The sequence below is a fragment of the Sander lucioperca genome, chromosome 21 (genome assembly GCF_008315115.2).
Source record: "Sander lucioperca isolate FBNREF2018 chromosome 21, SLUC_FBN_1.2, whole genome shotgun sequence".
NCBI lineage: Eukaryota > Metazoa > Chordata > Actinopteri > Perciformes > Percidae > Sander > Sander lucioperca.
In genome coordinates, this window is record NC_050193.1 from 26155081 (window position 1) to 26169410 (window position 14330).

At 42.3% G+C, this 14330-nt stretch overlaps 1 protein-coding gene and 1 long non-coding RNA gene across 2 annotated transcripts in view; both read left to right on the forward strand.

Moving 5' to 3' along the window:
- Positions 1–6557, forward strand: part of rnd2 (Rho family GTPase 2) — a 30091-nt gene extending 23534 nt beyond the window's left edge. The window contains exons 3-5 of the mRNA XM_031318952.2: positions 1154–1263; positions 3056–3190; positions 5416–6557. Of these exons, the coding sequence (XP_031174812.1) occupies positions 1154–1263; positions 3056–3190; positions 5416–5685 (515 nt within the window). The 3' untranslated portion in view covers positions 5686–6557. The remainder of the gene's footprint in view (positions 1–1153; positions 1264–3055; positions 3191–5415) is intronic.
- A 4458-nt stretch (positions 6558–11015) lies between these two features.
- LOC118494149 lies at positions 11016–11750 on the forward strand. Its single transcript, XR_004896232.1, has 2 exons — positions 11016–11089; positions 11120–11750. It is a non-coding gene; the product is annotated as an uncharacterized LOC118494149 (long non-coding RNA).
- Positions 11751–14330: the final 2580 nt, after the last annotated feature.

Consider the following 14330-nt stretch of genomic DNA (forward strand, 5'->3'; position numbering starts at 1 on the left):
CCCGCTGACTGCTTATTGTGTTCGGTCTGGTATGAAGCACGTTAACAGCAAGTATAAAGACAGTCTATAATTATCATAATCAGTTTGTGTGACCTTAAGGGATTAAATGTAATATTTGAGTTGTTTTGTATCCTAAAGTGTGCAACATTCATCTACAATATGTGATTCACAGATGTATTCATTGTAGCAGTTGTTTAAAATGTAGCGATTTGTCCGTGAACTTGTGAGTTTTCATGACATTAAATGTATGCAGCCAGGGTGCTGTTGCTATCGAAATGTAAGAGTTCAGCTCTGTACCAGCTCCCAGGGGAGGCAGGAGGGAGGGTGCCCACAGCCACAGCCACAATTCCAGAGAGAGCCCAGATATTTTTACAAGCCTCCTAACGAGAGCTGTAAGAGAGCAGGACCCGTGTAACCGAGCGGCTTGTGAAAGTACAGAGGCACCACGGCGCCTTCAAATTTAATCAAGGTACAGAAATGAAAAGCGAGAGTGCGGAGAGGCGTGTGAGTGCATGTGAATCTCATATAGAGAAGAAATTGAAGATTTTAAAACAAGGACCATTTGGAAGAGAGACAAGAAGAGGGATGAGTCGAGAGAATTAAGGGGTTCAATCTTTAGTTTGGCCTTTGTGCTGGCATTCACGGTTGTTTCAAGATGATTATGGATTGTGTGCACAAGTCCTCCGGTCCTTAACCCACTATAATTCACTTTTGTGTGTGTGTGTGTGTGTGTGTGTGTGTGTGTGTGTGTGTCTGTGTGTGTGTATATGTGTGTTTCTCTGAGTAACCCCTCGGCATTCCTCATGAAGCACTGTGATAAAGGGAGGCCACAGCTGTGTGGACGCCCAAGAGACAAAGAAACTCATAGATGCACACAACTGTTAAGATCAAGACTCATTTGCATCTGCAGAGTGCATTCAAGCTGCAGCATGTCCAAGTTTCTGTCACAGCCTCTGCTTTAATGGGCTATCCATGTATTATTGGCCTTTAGATCACCTTCCAGGGATGCGCAGTAGGTTTCTAATTGACAGAATAAGCCATATGGTTGGGATGAAGAACCTCATGGGGTTAATTCAGGTTAAAAAACAAGTACACAGAGGTATTTCTCGGAAGACACCATGACCTTATGCCATATGTTATTGTGTGTCCACAGGTTCCTCTTACTACGACAACGTGAGGCCGCTGGCGTATCCTGACTCAGATGCGGTTCTCGTCTGTTTTGACATCAGCCGCCCAGAGACTTTGGACAGTGTCATAAAGAAGGTCAGTGTTTTATTTTTATTTCGTCTTCTCCTCTCAACACGTTGGGATCAGCATTTAATATATGCTGTGATACTGGAGACTCTAACTGGAAGAAATCCAGTTTTTCTCGATCAGCATCTTAGTACCCACTGAGAGTTCTGTGCCAGCAGCTTGCATTTCCACGGCTCAACAATAGAGCAAATCAGCACAGAGGTTAGAGCCTCCATTTCCTTTATCTCATCAAAACATCCATGGATACTTGACCCCCGTCCCTCTGAGAAATGGAAGGTCAGAGTGAAGAATGAGAGGAGAGGCTTTGCACCCGGGTGGGTTTGAGTGGAATATCAGATGCGCATATTAGCCATATCAGCCATATCAAAGAGGAGCTGTTGTAGAGCCTTTTCAAGAGTACTAAAATTTCCCTTCTGTAGGCATTTAAAATTTAAAATCTGAGTTTTATGCAGAACAGTTAGCCAGAAGGTGGCCTATGGTTCAGATGTTGTGATACTGGAGTTAAGGTTGGCGTGGTGGTGATTGCGGGGTTGTGGTCATGGATGTGTTTTGTGAGACGCCAAACTTAATGGGTTTATTTGCGCGCATGTGTGTCATGTAAAATTGGCCTGTGCCTTTAAGTGGTCTCTCATCTTGAAGCCATGTGTGTGCGTTTCCCTTTGAACTGCGCTGCTTGTGGGCCAAAGACAGTTCCCACGGCTGACCTGTTGACGTGTTTAGTGGTCTGAGGGGAGCTGCTAAAATGCCCCTGCAGACTTTGTAGATTTAAACCCAAGACACCTTTTTTTTTTTACTTACAAATATCTCACAAGCCTCAGTGCTCTCTGTCAACAGGGGGAAGCAGAGTTGCGGTCAAGCTTTTGGTTTTCCCATGAATCCCTTGGCAGGGGGGTTGCCATGACCCCTGACCCCTAGCTGTCGCCCTGGTAATCTCCGAAACTCAGGGGCACATGGAAAACCTGTTGCACAATCACCATCCCAAATTAGACTCTTAACCTCTAGGAACAAGCAGGTCACCAAGGTTTCTGGATGACAGCTGGGGGAGGTGAGAGGGCTAAACAATCAAAGCTTTTGATTGGTTGTTATTGGCAGAATAGGGGTGGGCTTGAAAGGTCTAAGGTCATTTTCAACGTGAAGGATGAATGGACACTGACATTCTGCACACGGCATGAGGAATATTTCAGGGCTGTCGGCTGCTGTCGTGTATTTGTGTCACAGGGAGGAGGGACTATGTCGGTTCAGTTTCAGAAGTGATATTTACGTAAGCTCAGGGAGATTTTAGAAGGCTGAGTGATGAACACACGTCAGGTACTGCAGAAACCTGAACCAAGATGGCATGAATAAGGATGTTGTATTTTTACGTGGTTCTTAAAGTGCTCATATTATGCTTTTTGGCTTTTTAACATTTTTTATTCCTCTTTTCATTATTATATTTACAGTTTTTTCATTAGATAAATTCTGGAATAAGGTTACATACCACAGATCTTCAGTGGATCTTTCATTTATTTTGTATTACTTTATTTAACATGATCGTAGAAGGTGCGATATGTAGCTAAAAATAATAATCGCAAATTGAATCGTAATCGCAATATCTGGCAGGAAAATCGCAATTAGATTTTTGTCCCCTTTTATCAGGAGAGCATTGATCTCCCTCAAGCTCAGGTATCCAGTGTCAGAGAAGCCAAAGGTCAGCAGCACTGTATCTCAGTGACTCACCAGTCAGTTCAGGAGGCTCTATTCTCGTATTTGGCACAATCAATGATATATTTCTGTGTCTCTCTGTCGGTTCATGTCTCAACAGTGGCAAGGGGAGACGCAGGAGTTTTGTCCCAATGCCAAAGTGGTGCTGGTGGGCTGTAAGCTGGACATGAGGACAGACGTCAGCACCCTGAGGGAGCTCTCCAAGCAGCGCCTCATCCCTGTCACCCACGAGCAGGTGAGAACAAGCAGATGATGGATATGTGAGGAGAAAGGGGTGGGGTGAGTAATGAGTGAGGGACTTGGAAGGTGCCCTGGAGAAAAAAAAGACAGACTTGAAAACAACAACGGATGCAGGAAAAGAAATTAGAAAGCAATCCAGCGATTATATACGATTTTTCCATCTTGGATCAGCAGCGGCATTGCCTCTCTGGTGAAGTCACACAGGACAGGAGTGTGAAAGGGGGCTCACGCCACCGCAGAATAAGAGCTGTGTGCAAACCCCTCAGGGACATGTTGCTGGGGTTGGCAGTTTGACCGAAATTTGCTGACAAGCGTAGTAAGGTTGCTGTGGCAAGGGCTGTGGAAGAGGCACGGGCAGTTAGTGGAGTTTATGTCTAGGGACACATTTTTCCCTGAAATGAAATATTCATGCAGATCTGGGGACTGCAGGATGAATAGAAAAACAGACATTGATAAATGAGTGAGTCCTTTTATCACAGGCCGCCCTGACCTCTAAGCCAAGAGGATGGGGAGAAGTGGGAGGGGATGATAAACTGTTCTGTAAATCTGTGAATTTTAATCAGCTTTCAGCGTGTTCATTTTGTGCTCTCCTGTGTTGGACATACAAAAAGTGGAGGGGCTTTTTCACCACCACACAAAAGCCCTCAGAACAAAGGAGCCTTTTTTCTACTGCTGTCTGAGAGCTCACCAGAGGCTAAAAGCACGCAGCCTCCAAACAAATTCACCAACGGAAAACAACAGACATGTAAATAAGATACGTAAACAAAAGATTGAGTGGCAAAACATAGAGCTAATGTAAAATAGCTGGGGACCATTTGTGGCCAGGCGTACATTATTGATTAAGCTATTGTTTTGCTTCTTCTCAGTCACTATTTTCATCTGAGCCCACTACTGTCCGTCCCTCTAACATGCCCAGTAAATGTGTCACACAGCAGATGCCAAAGATGTGCACAATAAACATTTTGGTGCTCTAATCCAATAGCGTGTGTTGCTATCCTGTTGGTGATCTTGAATGGAATTCCAACACAGCTGAGGAGTCGCCAGCGAAAGTGACCACTGGGTGAACTCCTGACATTTCTGCACTAATCTGCCCGAGATCCGATCAAGCTTTTCCGCTTGTCACAACAATCTCTACCTTGGCTCCCTCCAGTCGCCACCGCCACCCTCAATCTAAATCTGCCGTTCTACCTAATGAGGACTTTATTGCTTCTTATATGCAGCTCAGTGCACAACCGCGATACAAATCAAACCAAGTCCACTAAGGATGAAAAGCTCTCTGTTTTGGAGAGCTTGCGATTTTAGGGTCATGGGAGATGCAGTCCTGTCTCATCTGTTACAACTTTTGCATGTCTTAATCCTGCGTGAATGTGGGATTAAAGTCTTGATCATGTAGCAAGAGCGAGGCCGTACTGCAGCAAAGAGAAAGGCAGAGGGACTCTAAAATTAAATTTGTCTCTGATTTGATCTCGAGCAAACAATTTACGGTTTCAATTAACTGGGTATGTTGTAACATTACTCAGGGGTGAGCTCTAGTGCTGGAGGAGCTCTGTTAGAGTTTAGTCTCTTCTGTCTAAATAGCTGCATAGACCATGTCAACACCGGCCCAGTGGGCTCTCTTCCCACTCTCCTACCACAGACCGAGTCAGAGCATCTACATTATTCATGTCTCAGATAATGGAGCTTCATTTGTCTCCAAATATGTTTAGATCATTGACATTCAGTCTACGGTTTGGATCGACATCTTTGTCTCAGATCTGCTGCCTTTTTCGGGGACATTTATTCTTTCACTGTTGAGATGTAGCACCTGCTTATGCCAAGGTACAATGACAGATGGGGTGCATATTGTAAAATTTCATTTTCTTTGTGAAGCGCTCACACAGCCCTTGATGATGAGTAAACTCTTGCCTAGCACAACCTCTAAAAGGAAAAAGGAGAGAAGACATTGTTGTGTCACGGTCAGGAGTTCCATTAAAAAAGAGGCAGAATAGAAAACCATTGAAAGGAGAAAAGGTGCAACAGAAATGTATTGTGAAGATGTAAATTCTACAAGCTGATATTTTCTGTGGCACTGCAGATGAAATGTTGCATGTAGTCTCCCCTTTTTCCTCTTTTATGCGTCCCGTAAAGTATTTTTTATTTTGTTTCTTGTGTTTTGAAAAACATAAATGAAGTTTGCTTGCTTGCTAATAGTTTCTTGCTTTGCCTGTGTCCGTGTTCCAGGGCAGCACGATAGCTCGACAGATGGGGGCGGTGGCCTACGTAGAGTGCACCTCTAAAGTGTCGGAGAACAGCGTTCGGGACGTGTTCCACGTCACCACGGTAGCGTCGGTGCGGCGGCCCCACAAGCCACAGCTAAAACGCAGCAGTTCCCGCAGAGGCCTGAAGCGAGTGTCACAGCTGCCCCTCCCACCCCTGCCGGGCCGGACTGAGCAAATGGACGAGGCCCCGGCCATGAGGAAGGACCGGGCCAAGAGCTGTGTGCTCATGTAGAGACCCATCACTATAAATATATGTACATACATAAACACAGAAATATATAACAGAGGAAGTCTATTTATTGTTTTTTTGTTGTTTTTTTCTCCTATTTTATTTTTTTGCACTGCAGAGTAGTGAGGAAAAAAGAAACACTGCGCTGTGGAAAGAAATGCTTTGGATTTTTTTTCTGTTGAGTGTGTGCATATTTTCTAAGCTGTTTACATGCAGTATTTGTGTTGTTTTCAAATTGGACTAACCCTCTGGACACGAGGAAGCTGTGATAGTGGAAATGCAGTCTAGTCCCGGTATTAAAGAGGAATTAATTTCCTGAAACCACTCTAATAGGAGGAAGGCACCACGGCGAAGCAGCAGTGAGGAGGGTGAAGAGCGTGTGAGGAAGACCATGTTGAAGCAGGACGTCTGGGAATGAAGCTTGTTGTTTTCACAGACTGTGTTGCTCAGCGAACATGAGGACTAATTGTAGCTAGCTGCACTGTCTGAAGTTTGTGCCTGTTGCCATATTTGAGAGGAAATGTACAGTAATGCCGAAAAGGGATTCTAGTGACTAGATGAATGAAGGCTCAAACCAAACATTAGGAGCTGGAAAAAATATTTTGCAACACTGTAATACTGAGGTGGGGTGTGTGAGCATTACTACCACAAGTGCATTTTAGAAGTCACAACATATCTGATTTTATTTTGCTCATTTAACACAATTTTTGTCATCACCTCCAACTGTGTCAGTTTTCATTCACTGAAGTTAACGTTAATGCTAAAATCTATTCTATTTTAAAGATGTTTCTTTGTGGAAAATAAAGTGGTAAAATGTTAGGGCTTTTTTGTTTTCCTTTCACTAAAGTCTAAAATAAAGCAACAGATTGACTGTAGAGGGAAAGGATGACTTTTTCATTACATGGCATCAGATGTAAATCATATAATTGTTACAGACTGTAACCAACTGTATCATTATGCTCAGAAGGAACAATCATTCACAATCCTCAATCTTTTCTCTACAACTTCCCATCCATGTGCATTCTTCTACCAGCCTTCAAACGCCACATCTGTGAATAACAACTGTCCTTTTCCTGTTTTAATGTCAACTCTGTGTTCTCATCGTACCATGCAAGTCAAACATCACTGCAGCCTGAGGAATGAGACAGTCTTTCAATGTAATGTGCACACTGTGCAGAACCCCCAACTGGCAAAAACATAATTGAACTGCAATGCAGCAGCACCAGAGCACTAATGTAGTGTTTTTAAATGACGGACTCCATACTGTTTCAGGAGCTTGAAGCCTATTCAGTACGACAGATGACATGACATGTGAGCTCTTTCATTCGCAGAGAACAATTTTGCTGTCCAGTTGATCCAGACCTTTCAAAGCGTTTTTTTTCCCCCTGAGCTCTTTCTGTAATACAGTCCATTGGTCAGTCTCAATGTGGACAGTTTCTCTTAGGCAGCAGGACTGTCTGTCTGGAGTGTTTTTGAAGTTGGCAAGCTGCTGTATCCTGACAGCATTTAGGTGGAGGTGAGAGTAGACAGGCTCTGTGTACTGTAAGTCATAACACTGGCAGCAACTGAAAGATTTACCTTTACAACTGTCAGTGTTGTCTGTCAACTTAGCCATCGTTGCACCATGCTAGACATTAAACCACTGACAAGATGAGCTCAAATGATGGATGAAATGTCATAGAAACTGGGATAGATGAAGAGAGAAACAAGCTAAGACAAGAAACAGAATAGGAAGTGATAGACGGTGGGTGGGTGGAAGTAGTAAAATAATATTACACTAAAAACACAGCTTTAATACTCAACTCCTGTAGGTATGAAAGGTGGCTCTGAAAGGTTACCAACTTGTTCTTTCCCAGGACAGAAGTTGTAGATTGGGTTTGGATTCACAGGTTTTAAGGTTATTTTTTTGGGCTTTTCCACCTTTAATTGATAGGACAACTAGGTGAGAAAGGGGAGAGACATGCAGGGAATTGTCACAGGTTGGATTCAAACCCTGGACCTCTGCGTCAAGGCATAAACCTCTCAGTATATGTGCGCCTGCTCTACCCACTGACCCAACCCGGCCACTGGATTCACAGGTTTTACAATGGACTCGTGGAAAAAGTAAAACAAAATAAAATAAAAGGGGGGGGGGTTGAGATGTATTTAAACAATCAAAGAAAGTTCTCAAGCCACTCCTGCAGCATAATTATCTTCACTGCCATTGATCCGTATGGTCAGTATGCTCTAGATCAGTGGTTCCCAACAGGCAAAATAATTCTGAGGGGTTCTGTCAAGAAAAAAAACCCATTTCAGCTACACAAATATTTATCTGCCTTTGTGGTTGTGGTGAAACTATTAGTGTTTGAAACAAACTGAAGATATGGATCAGTGATGTAGACATGGAGACGTTTTGATACTGATTTTTCATTGTAATCTATTGTACCTGCTGTGAATCGAAGCTACTACACTACTCTGCAAAAGGAAAAAGCTACTAACTTTCAGAGCCAGCTTTAAAGCTTACAAGAAGGTGAATGTTTGATACTCAAAAGACAGAGTTTTAGTGGTGTATTCCTTAAGCAGAAAAAAATATGGTGGGGCATTTTTTTGGATGAACACATGAGTCACAGAGGAGCTGTAGGAAGGTGTTGCCCAGGGCAGGAAATGAGCAGTGGAAATGAGGCCAGCACCCACAGCAGGGGCACAAGACCTGCTGTGCCGCACAGCTTGGACTGAGACTTAAGAGGATTAGTCTTGTGGTGCCAGTGTGTGTGTGAGTGTGTTTGTGCGTTAAAGAGAGTGGGCATTGGGCAGCATCATCTCTGTTGCACTGGCCTGTATTTCCCCATCAGCCCGCATATTCATCAAATAAAGCAGTCACCCAGACGCTCACACAGATGTGTACATCTCGCCAAGATGAAGAGAAATCAGCTGCTGCTTTGTTTGTATAATTAGGCATCAGAGTTTATCTTAATCTACTCCAACTCACAGGCAGGTTTATTACTGCAGGATGTCTCGCCTCGATTTCAGCAATCTGATCAGCCATTTGCCCTTTAATGCTGAGACGGCAGGAGGATTAGAAGTACCTTCATGGGTTCACGCTCTGATTCTGCATTCTTGAGTTTCCCTTCCATTCTCTGCTATTCCAAGTGGCTCTGAGAAGCACAGAGAGCCTAGTCATCTTATCTCTGAGCGGCCAGAGCTGACGTCATGTGCACAGGAAGCACGAGATCGCAGACGTTCTTGGCTAATTACTACAATTTGCAGATGGGGTTGTGTCCCCAGAGATGGCAGAGAAAGAGAGACAGAGCAACTGACAGAGACACATTGAGGACGAGTTATGGACAGAGACAGAACTTAGCTGTCTGCTGACAAAAGGCTACAGAGCAGAGCCACAAATTGCATACAGTCATGAGAGGATTTGTAATGAGAGGCAGTGTGTGACCAAGCTGAACACACACACACACACACACACACACAAAATCAGTGTAGTGCACAAGCAAATGCCTTCAACAGCATATTAATCTGACGACCTTTCCCCTGTTACCTCTTGATATTTTGAACTTATTGTTTCCTGTTTCCCAGCAGATGAATTCAACAAAGTAGAGAACAACCTGGCTCCTCCCTGAAATGGTTTAGCAGTGAAAACACAGACTGTGGAGATTAATTATCCTATGGTTAAGTGCTTTCTGCACTAAAGTGCTGCTAATTAAAATGTGTCAGTGTGCGTTCATATAGTTTGTCAATGTGTGTGTGTGTGTGTGTGTGTGTGTGTGTGTGTGTTGCATGTATGTCTTTATCTGAATATGTGTCTAAATTTACATCTGGGACCAGCATCTTATTGCAGATTAAAAAAAAAATGTTGAAAAGCAGAGCAGGGAGAGATTAACTGATGGAGAAGTTATTGATATTTTAGAAGGCAGGGTTTTTTTTCCATCATGTGTTTTCAGGTGGATGCACTACAGTATTTCTCTGAGGGATTAGAGGTTGTGTATGAGTTGCTTGCAGGGACGTCACTAGGATTGAAAGACAGGGGGGGCTTAGCCCTGAGGCTATGCAAAACTTTCCCTTGCAAAATCTTACTTATAAACTCTAATGCTAGCTTTTAGATACATCAAAGCTGCATGGGGGGGGATTTACTTAGGCCAGACTGTGCTCCTGCTGAGTACTTCTTTAGGCTAAGACTTAACCGCTATCTATCTGCCTGTGTAAATGTGTGGTAAAGTAATACCATACCTAATTCCTCTCTCTATTAGATAAGTTGCAGGTCAAAATAAGACTATTTAATTACTAGGGGTGTAACGATACACGTATTCGTATTGAACCGTTCGGTACGAGGCTTTCGGTTAGGTGCGCATTACAAACTGAACGATTCGTTGGACTAATCCTATTTCATTTTTTAAAAAAGAGCTTAAATTATGTGAAATATAATGTTTTCAGTGCCACTGCACTCAACAAGGCAGCCCAAATGACGAAACTGCCCTTCCCACTCCTAAAGAAAAACACACTACTCCAGTCAGGCATGCTACGCTGAACTAGCTCGTTGCAATATGGTTGACAAGGATTTAAAATATGTCTGAATTTAATAACCTGATGGCGAGATGAATAACAGTTCTAGTATGTATGTATTTATCTATGTATGTATGCTCATATATACAGTGGGGCTCGAAAGTTTGGACACCCCAGGTAAAAATTTGTATTAATGTGCATAAAGAAGCCAAGAAAAGATGGAAAAATCTCCAAAAGGCATCAAATGACAGATTAGACATTCTTATAATATGTCAAAAAAAGTTAGATTTTATTTCCATCATTTACACTTTCAAAATAACAGAAAACAAAAAAATGGCGTCTGCAAAAGTTTGGGCACCTGCAGAGTTTATAGCATGCACCGCCCCCTTTGGCAAGCTGAGACCTGACAGTGTCATGGATTGTTCTCAATCATCGTCTGGAGAGACCAGGTGATGTCAATCTCAAAGGTTTTATATGCCCAGACTCATCTGACCTTGCCCCAACAATCAGCACCATGGCTTCTTCTAAGCAGTTGTCTAGAAAACTGAAACTGAAAATAGTTGACACTCACAAAGCAGGAGAAGGCTATAAGAAGATAGCAAAGCGTTTTCAAATGCCAATATCCTCTGTTCGGAATGTAATTAAGAAATGGCAGTCATCAGGAACAGTGGAAGTTAAAGCAAGGTCTGGAAGACCAAGAAAAATATCAGACAGAACAGCTCGCAGGATTGTGAGAAAAGCAAGTCAAAACCCACGTTTGACTGCACGATCCATCCAGAAAGATCTGGCAGACACTGAAGTTGTGGTACACCATTCCACTATAAAGAGATACCTGTACAAAAATCAGCGTTTGAAGTTTGCAAATGAACATATAGACAAGCCTGATGCATTGTGGAAACAAGTTCTGTGGACCGATGAGGTTAAAATAGAACTTTTTGGCCGGAATGAGCAAAGGTACGTTTGGAGAAGAAAGGGCACAGAATTTAATGAAAAGGACCTCTGTCCAACTGTTAAGCATGGGGGTGGATCAATCATGCTTTGGGGTTGTATTGCAGCCAGTGGCACAGGGAACATTTCACGAGTAGAAGGAAAAATGGATTCAATAAAATTTCAGCAAATTTTGGACGCTAACTTGATGCCATCTGTGAAAAAGCTGAAGTTAAAGAGAGGATGGCTTCTACAAATGGATAATGATCCTAAACACACCTCAAAATCCACGGTGGATTACATCAAGAGGCGTAAACTGAAGGTTTTGCCATGGCCTTCACAATCTCCTGACCTCAACATAATTGAAAATCTATGGATAGACCTTAAAAGAGCAGTGCGTGACAGACAGCCCAGAAATCTCAAAGAACTGGAAGACTTTTGTAAGGAAGAATGGGCGAAGATACCTCAAACAAGAATTGAAAGACTCTTGGCTGGCTACAAAAAGTGTTTACAAGCTGTGATACTTGCCAAAGGGGGCGGTGCATGCTATAAACTCTGCAGGGTGCCCAAACTTTTGCAGACGCCATTTTTTTGTTTTCTGTTATTTTGAAAGTGTAAATGATGGAAATAAAATCTAACTTTTTTTGACATATTATAAGAATGTCTAATCTGTCATTTGATGCCTTTTGGAGATTTTTCCATCTTTTCTTGGCTTCTTTATGCACATTAATACAAATTTTTACCTGGGGTGCCCACACTTTCGAGCCCCACTGTAGCCTAGTCTACATTTAGGCAACATCTACATACTTGTTTAATTTATTACAGCAAAGGAATGCAGAAAGTTATGTTGGTCAGAATCAAGCATATATAATAAATATCATGAAATAATTTAGTTTAGGCTATGCCTTGGTGCCTCTCTCTCTCTCCTAAAATATCTTCCAGTATCCATTTGTTCAATGAATTGAAGGATATACTGTTATAATAGCATTAACAGTGACACTAAGATATTTAGGGACTGATATTGTTTTTAATACTATAGAGAAAGCATGTTATATTAATGGTAAAGAATAGAGAGCTTCGGATACCTTATTAGGCGAGCTATTTCTTGTATTTCACTCGTTTACACTAGCTAGACTATTGTTTTCTATAGCCAACTAAAATATTCCTTTATCTTTACCTCAAGTAAATGTAGCTAAAGTGAAGCAAGTAAAAGTCATTAATAACAACTTACAATTTCACTCTGTATCACTCACTGTGTGTGCGGTAGCAAGTCCAGACCAAAGATTTGCGACGAGACAAGATAAATCCTGCAGCTACTTGCAACACACTGGTCTGCAGCATTCTGAAAGCTGCCCGTTTAAACCAATGAGAAGAGACAAGACGGTGTATCATCTTCATAGCCATTGACTCTTTGTACGTCTAACTTTCGACTTTCCGGCTTTTTTGTAGCTGGATATATTATTTGTTGTTTCTAATATATAATTTGGATAACGTTAATGATAGTGAGATACTTGTTACAGTTGCATTTTGAGTGATAAATTGGCGAAAACAACATTTTATTTCTCTGATTTACTGCTTTGTTTTAATGCTGCCTGGCTCTCTCTCTCTTCAGTAACTCTCTACCTCGCTCGTCCACATACTGTTACTGTGCAAGCGGCCGCTCGTAAAGCGAGAATTATACTGGACGCATCCAAGGTGGCGCACGCCATCGTGACGTCAAAATGACGTAATATCCTGCCGGCGCGCCCGATTTATGGCACGCGAGCAGAGGTCGCGCACGGCTCTTTTTTTTTCAGCGGCGCGCGACAAAGCGGAAACAGGAGGCCGAACGGGTTCGCCGACAACCGGATGCCAGGACTTTCAGAGCGACCGCAAGTCTCTCTTGTAAACTTACTAGGTTAAGAAGAGTTCTTTTATGGTGAATGAAAGGCTTGATCCGACGATGTAGGTCATCGAATCAAGTCAAAGCATTGACGTCAATGCTGCAGCCAGTTCTGCCGTTGTTTACTTTTTTCTTCTTTTTCTAGTCCGTAGAAAGAGCAACATCGGTAGCCTTTGCTCATTAGTGCCACCTCTGTTCAGGAAAAGACTGCAACTAGTCACGGCGATGCGCCAGCTGGACTGCGTCTAGTCTATAAGACCTCTCTCTAAAACACGGCCATTTCGACCAGTTGACAGTTCTTGAAATAAAAATAAAACAGACTGCAGTGCAGGACGACACCAACAGATGAATGGTGAGGGGAGATTGATTCCACGTAGTGAGTGATACAGAGTGCACTGTAAAAAAAAAAAAAAAAAAATCTAATTATTATTTTTCTTATTATTATTTGAGGGGTCTTAGGAACATTTTTCACAAAAAAATTCAAATCATGTTGTTTGAGTTGATGTTCAAGAAGGATGTGGAAACCCTGAATATAATGCTTTACTATTAGGAAGTCACAATAAAGTTCAGAATCAAAGATTTTATTTATTTTTACTTCTAATAATTCAGTACATTTAATATCAGAAAATTACTTTTGATACTTAAGTAGAGTAAATATCAGATATTGTAAGACTTTTACTCAAGTTACATTCTAAAAAGTGACTTTAACTTCTGCGAAAGTCTTTTTCTGGTAAGATACTTGTACTCAAGTATTGCTTTCAAGTATACTTTATATGATACTGGTCATAGTTCTACAGATAGCAATGTTGGTTGGTCTCTCAACCACTTTGGTCTAGATTATTTATTATATCTATTATATTTTAACAACTCTTTCATGGATAGCCTGGATATTTTGTACAGACATTAATGGTGCCCAGAAGATGAATCCTAAAGACATTGATTATTTCCCGAACTTTACTCTAGCGCTAGCCTGGCTCCGCCTTCCTACGTACTTCCGCTCAATTTTCATTTTCCTTCAGTACTCCGTCTGCGGTATAGTCTTGGGTTTTCTCCAACCAAATATTTGGCGGTCCAATCAGCGAACAGAGGGAGTGGCTGAGAACGATGACGTTGAGGTTGTGACGTGCGCTAGTTAGAGTTATAGTTCCATAATGGCGGTGGAGAAGGATGCGGTCCGTTGTGGCAACGCTGCCGAATATCCAGAAGTTAAAGCCCGAGCAAGAACAATCTTTGCTGAGTTTTGTTGGTGGCCATGATGTTGTGGCCCTCCTCCCCACGGGGTTCGGGAACAGTTTGATTTTCCAGCTCGCTCCATTAGTGGTGAATGAGTTGGCTAAGGCAAACGCTAGCA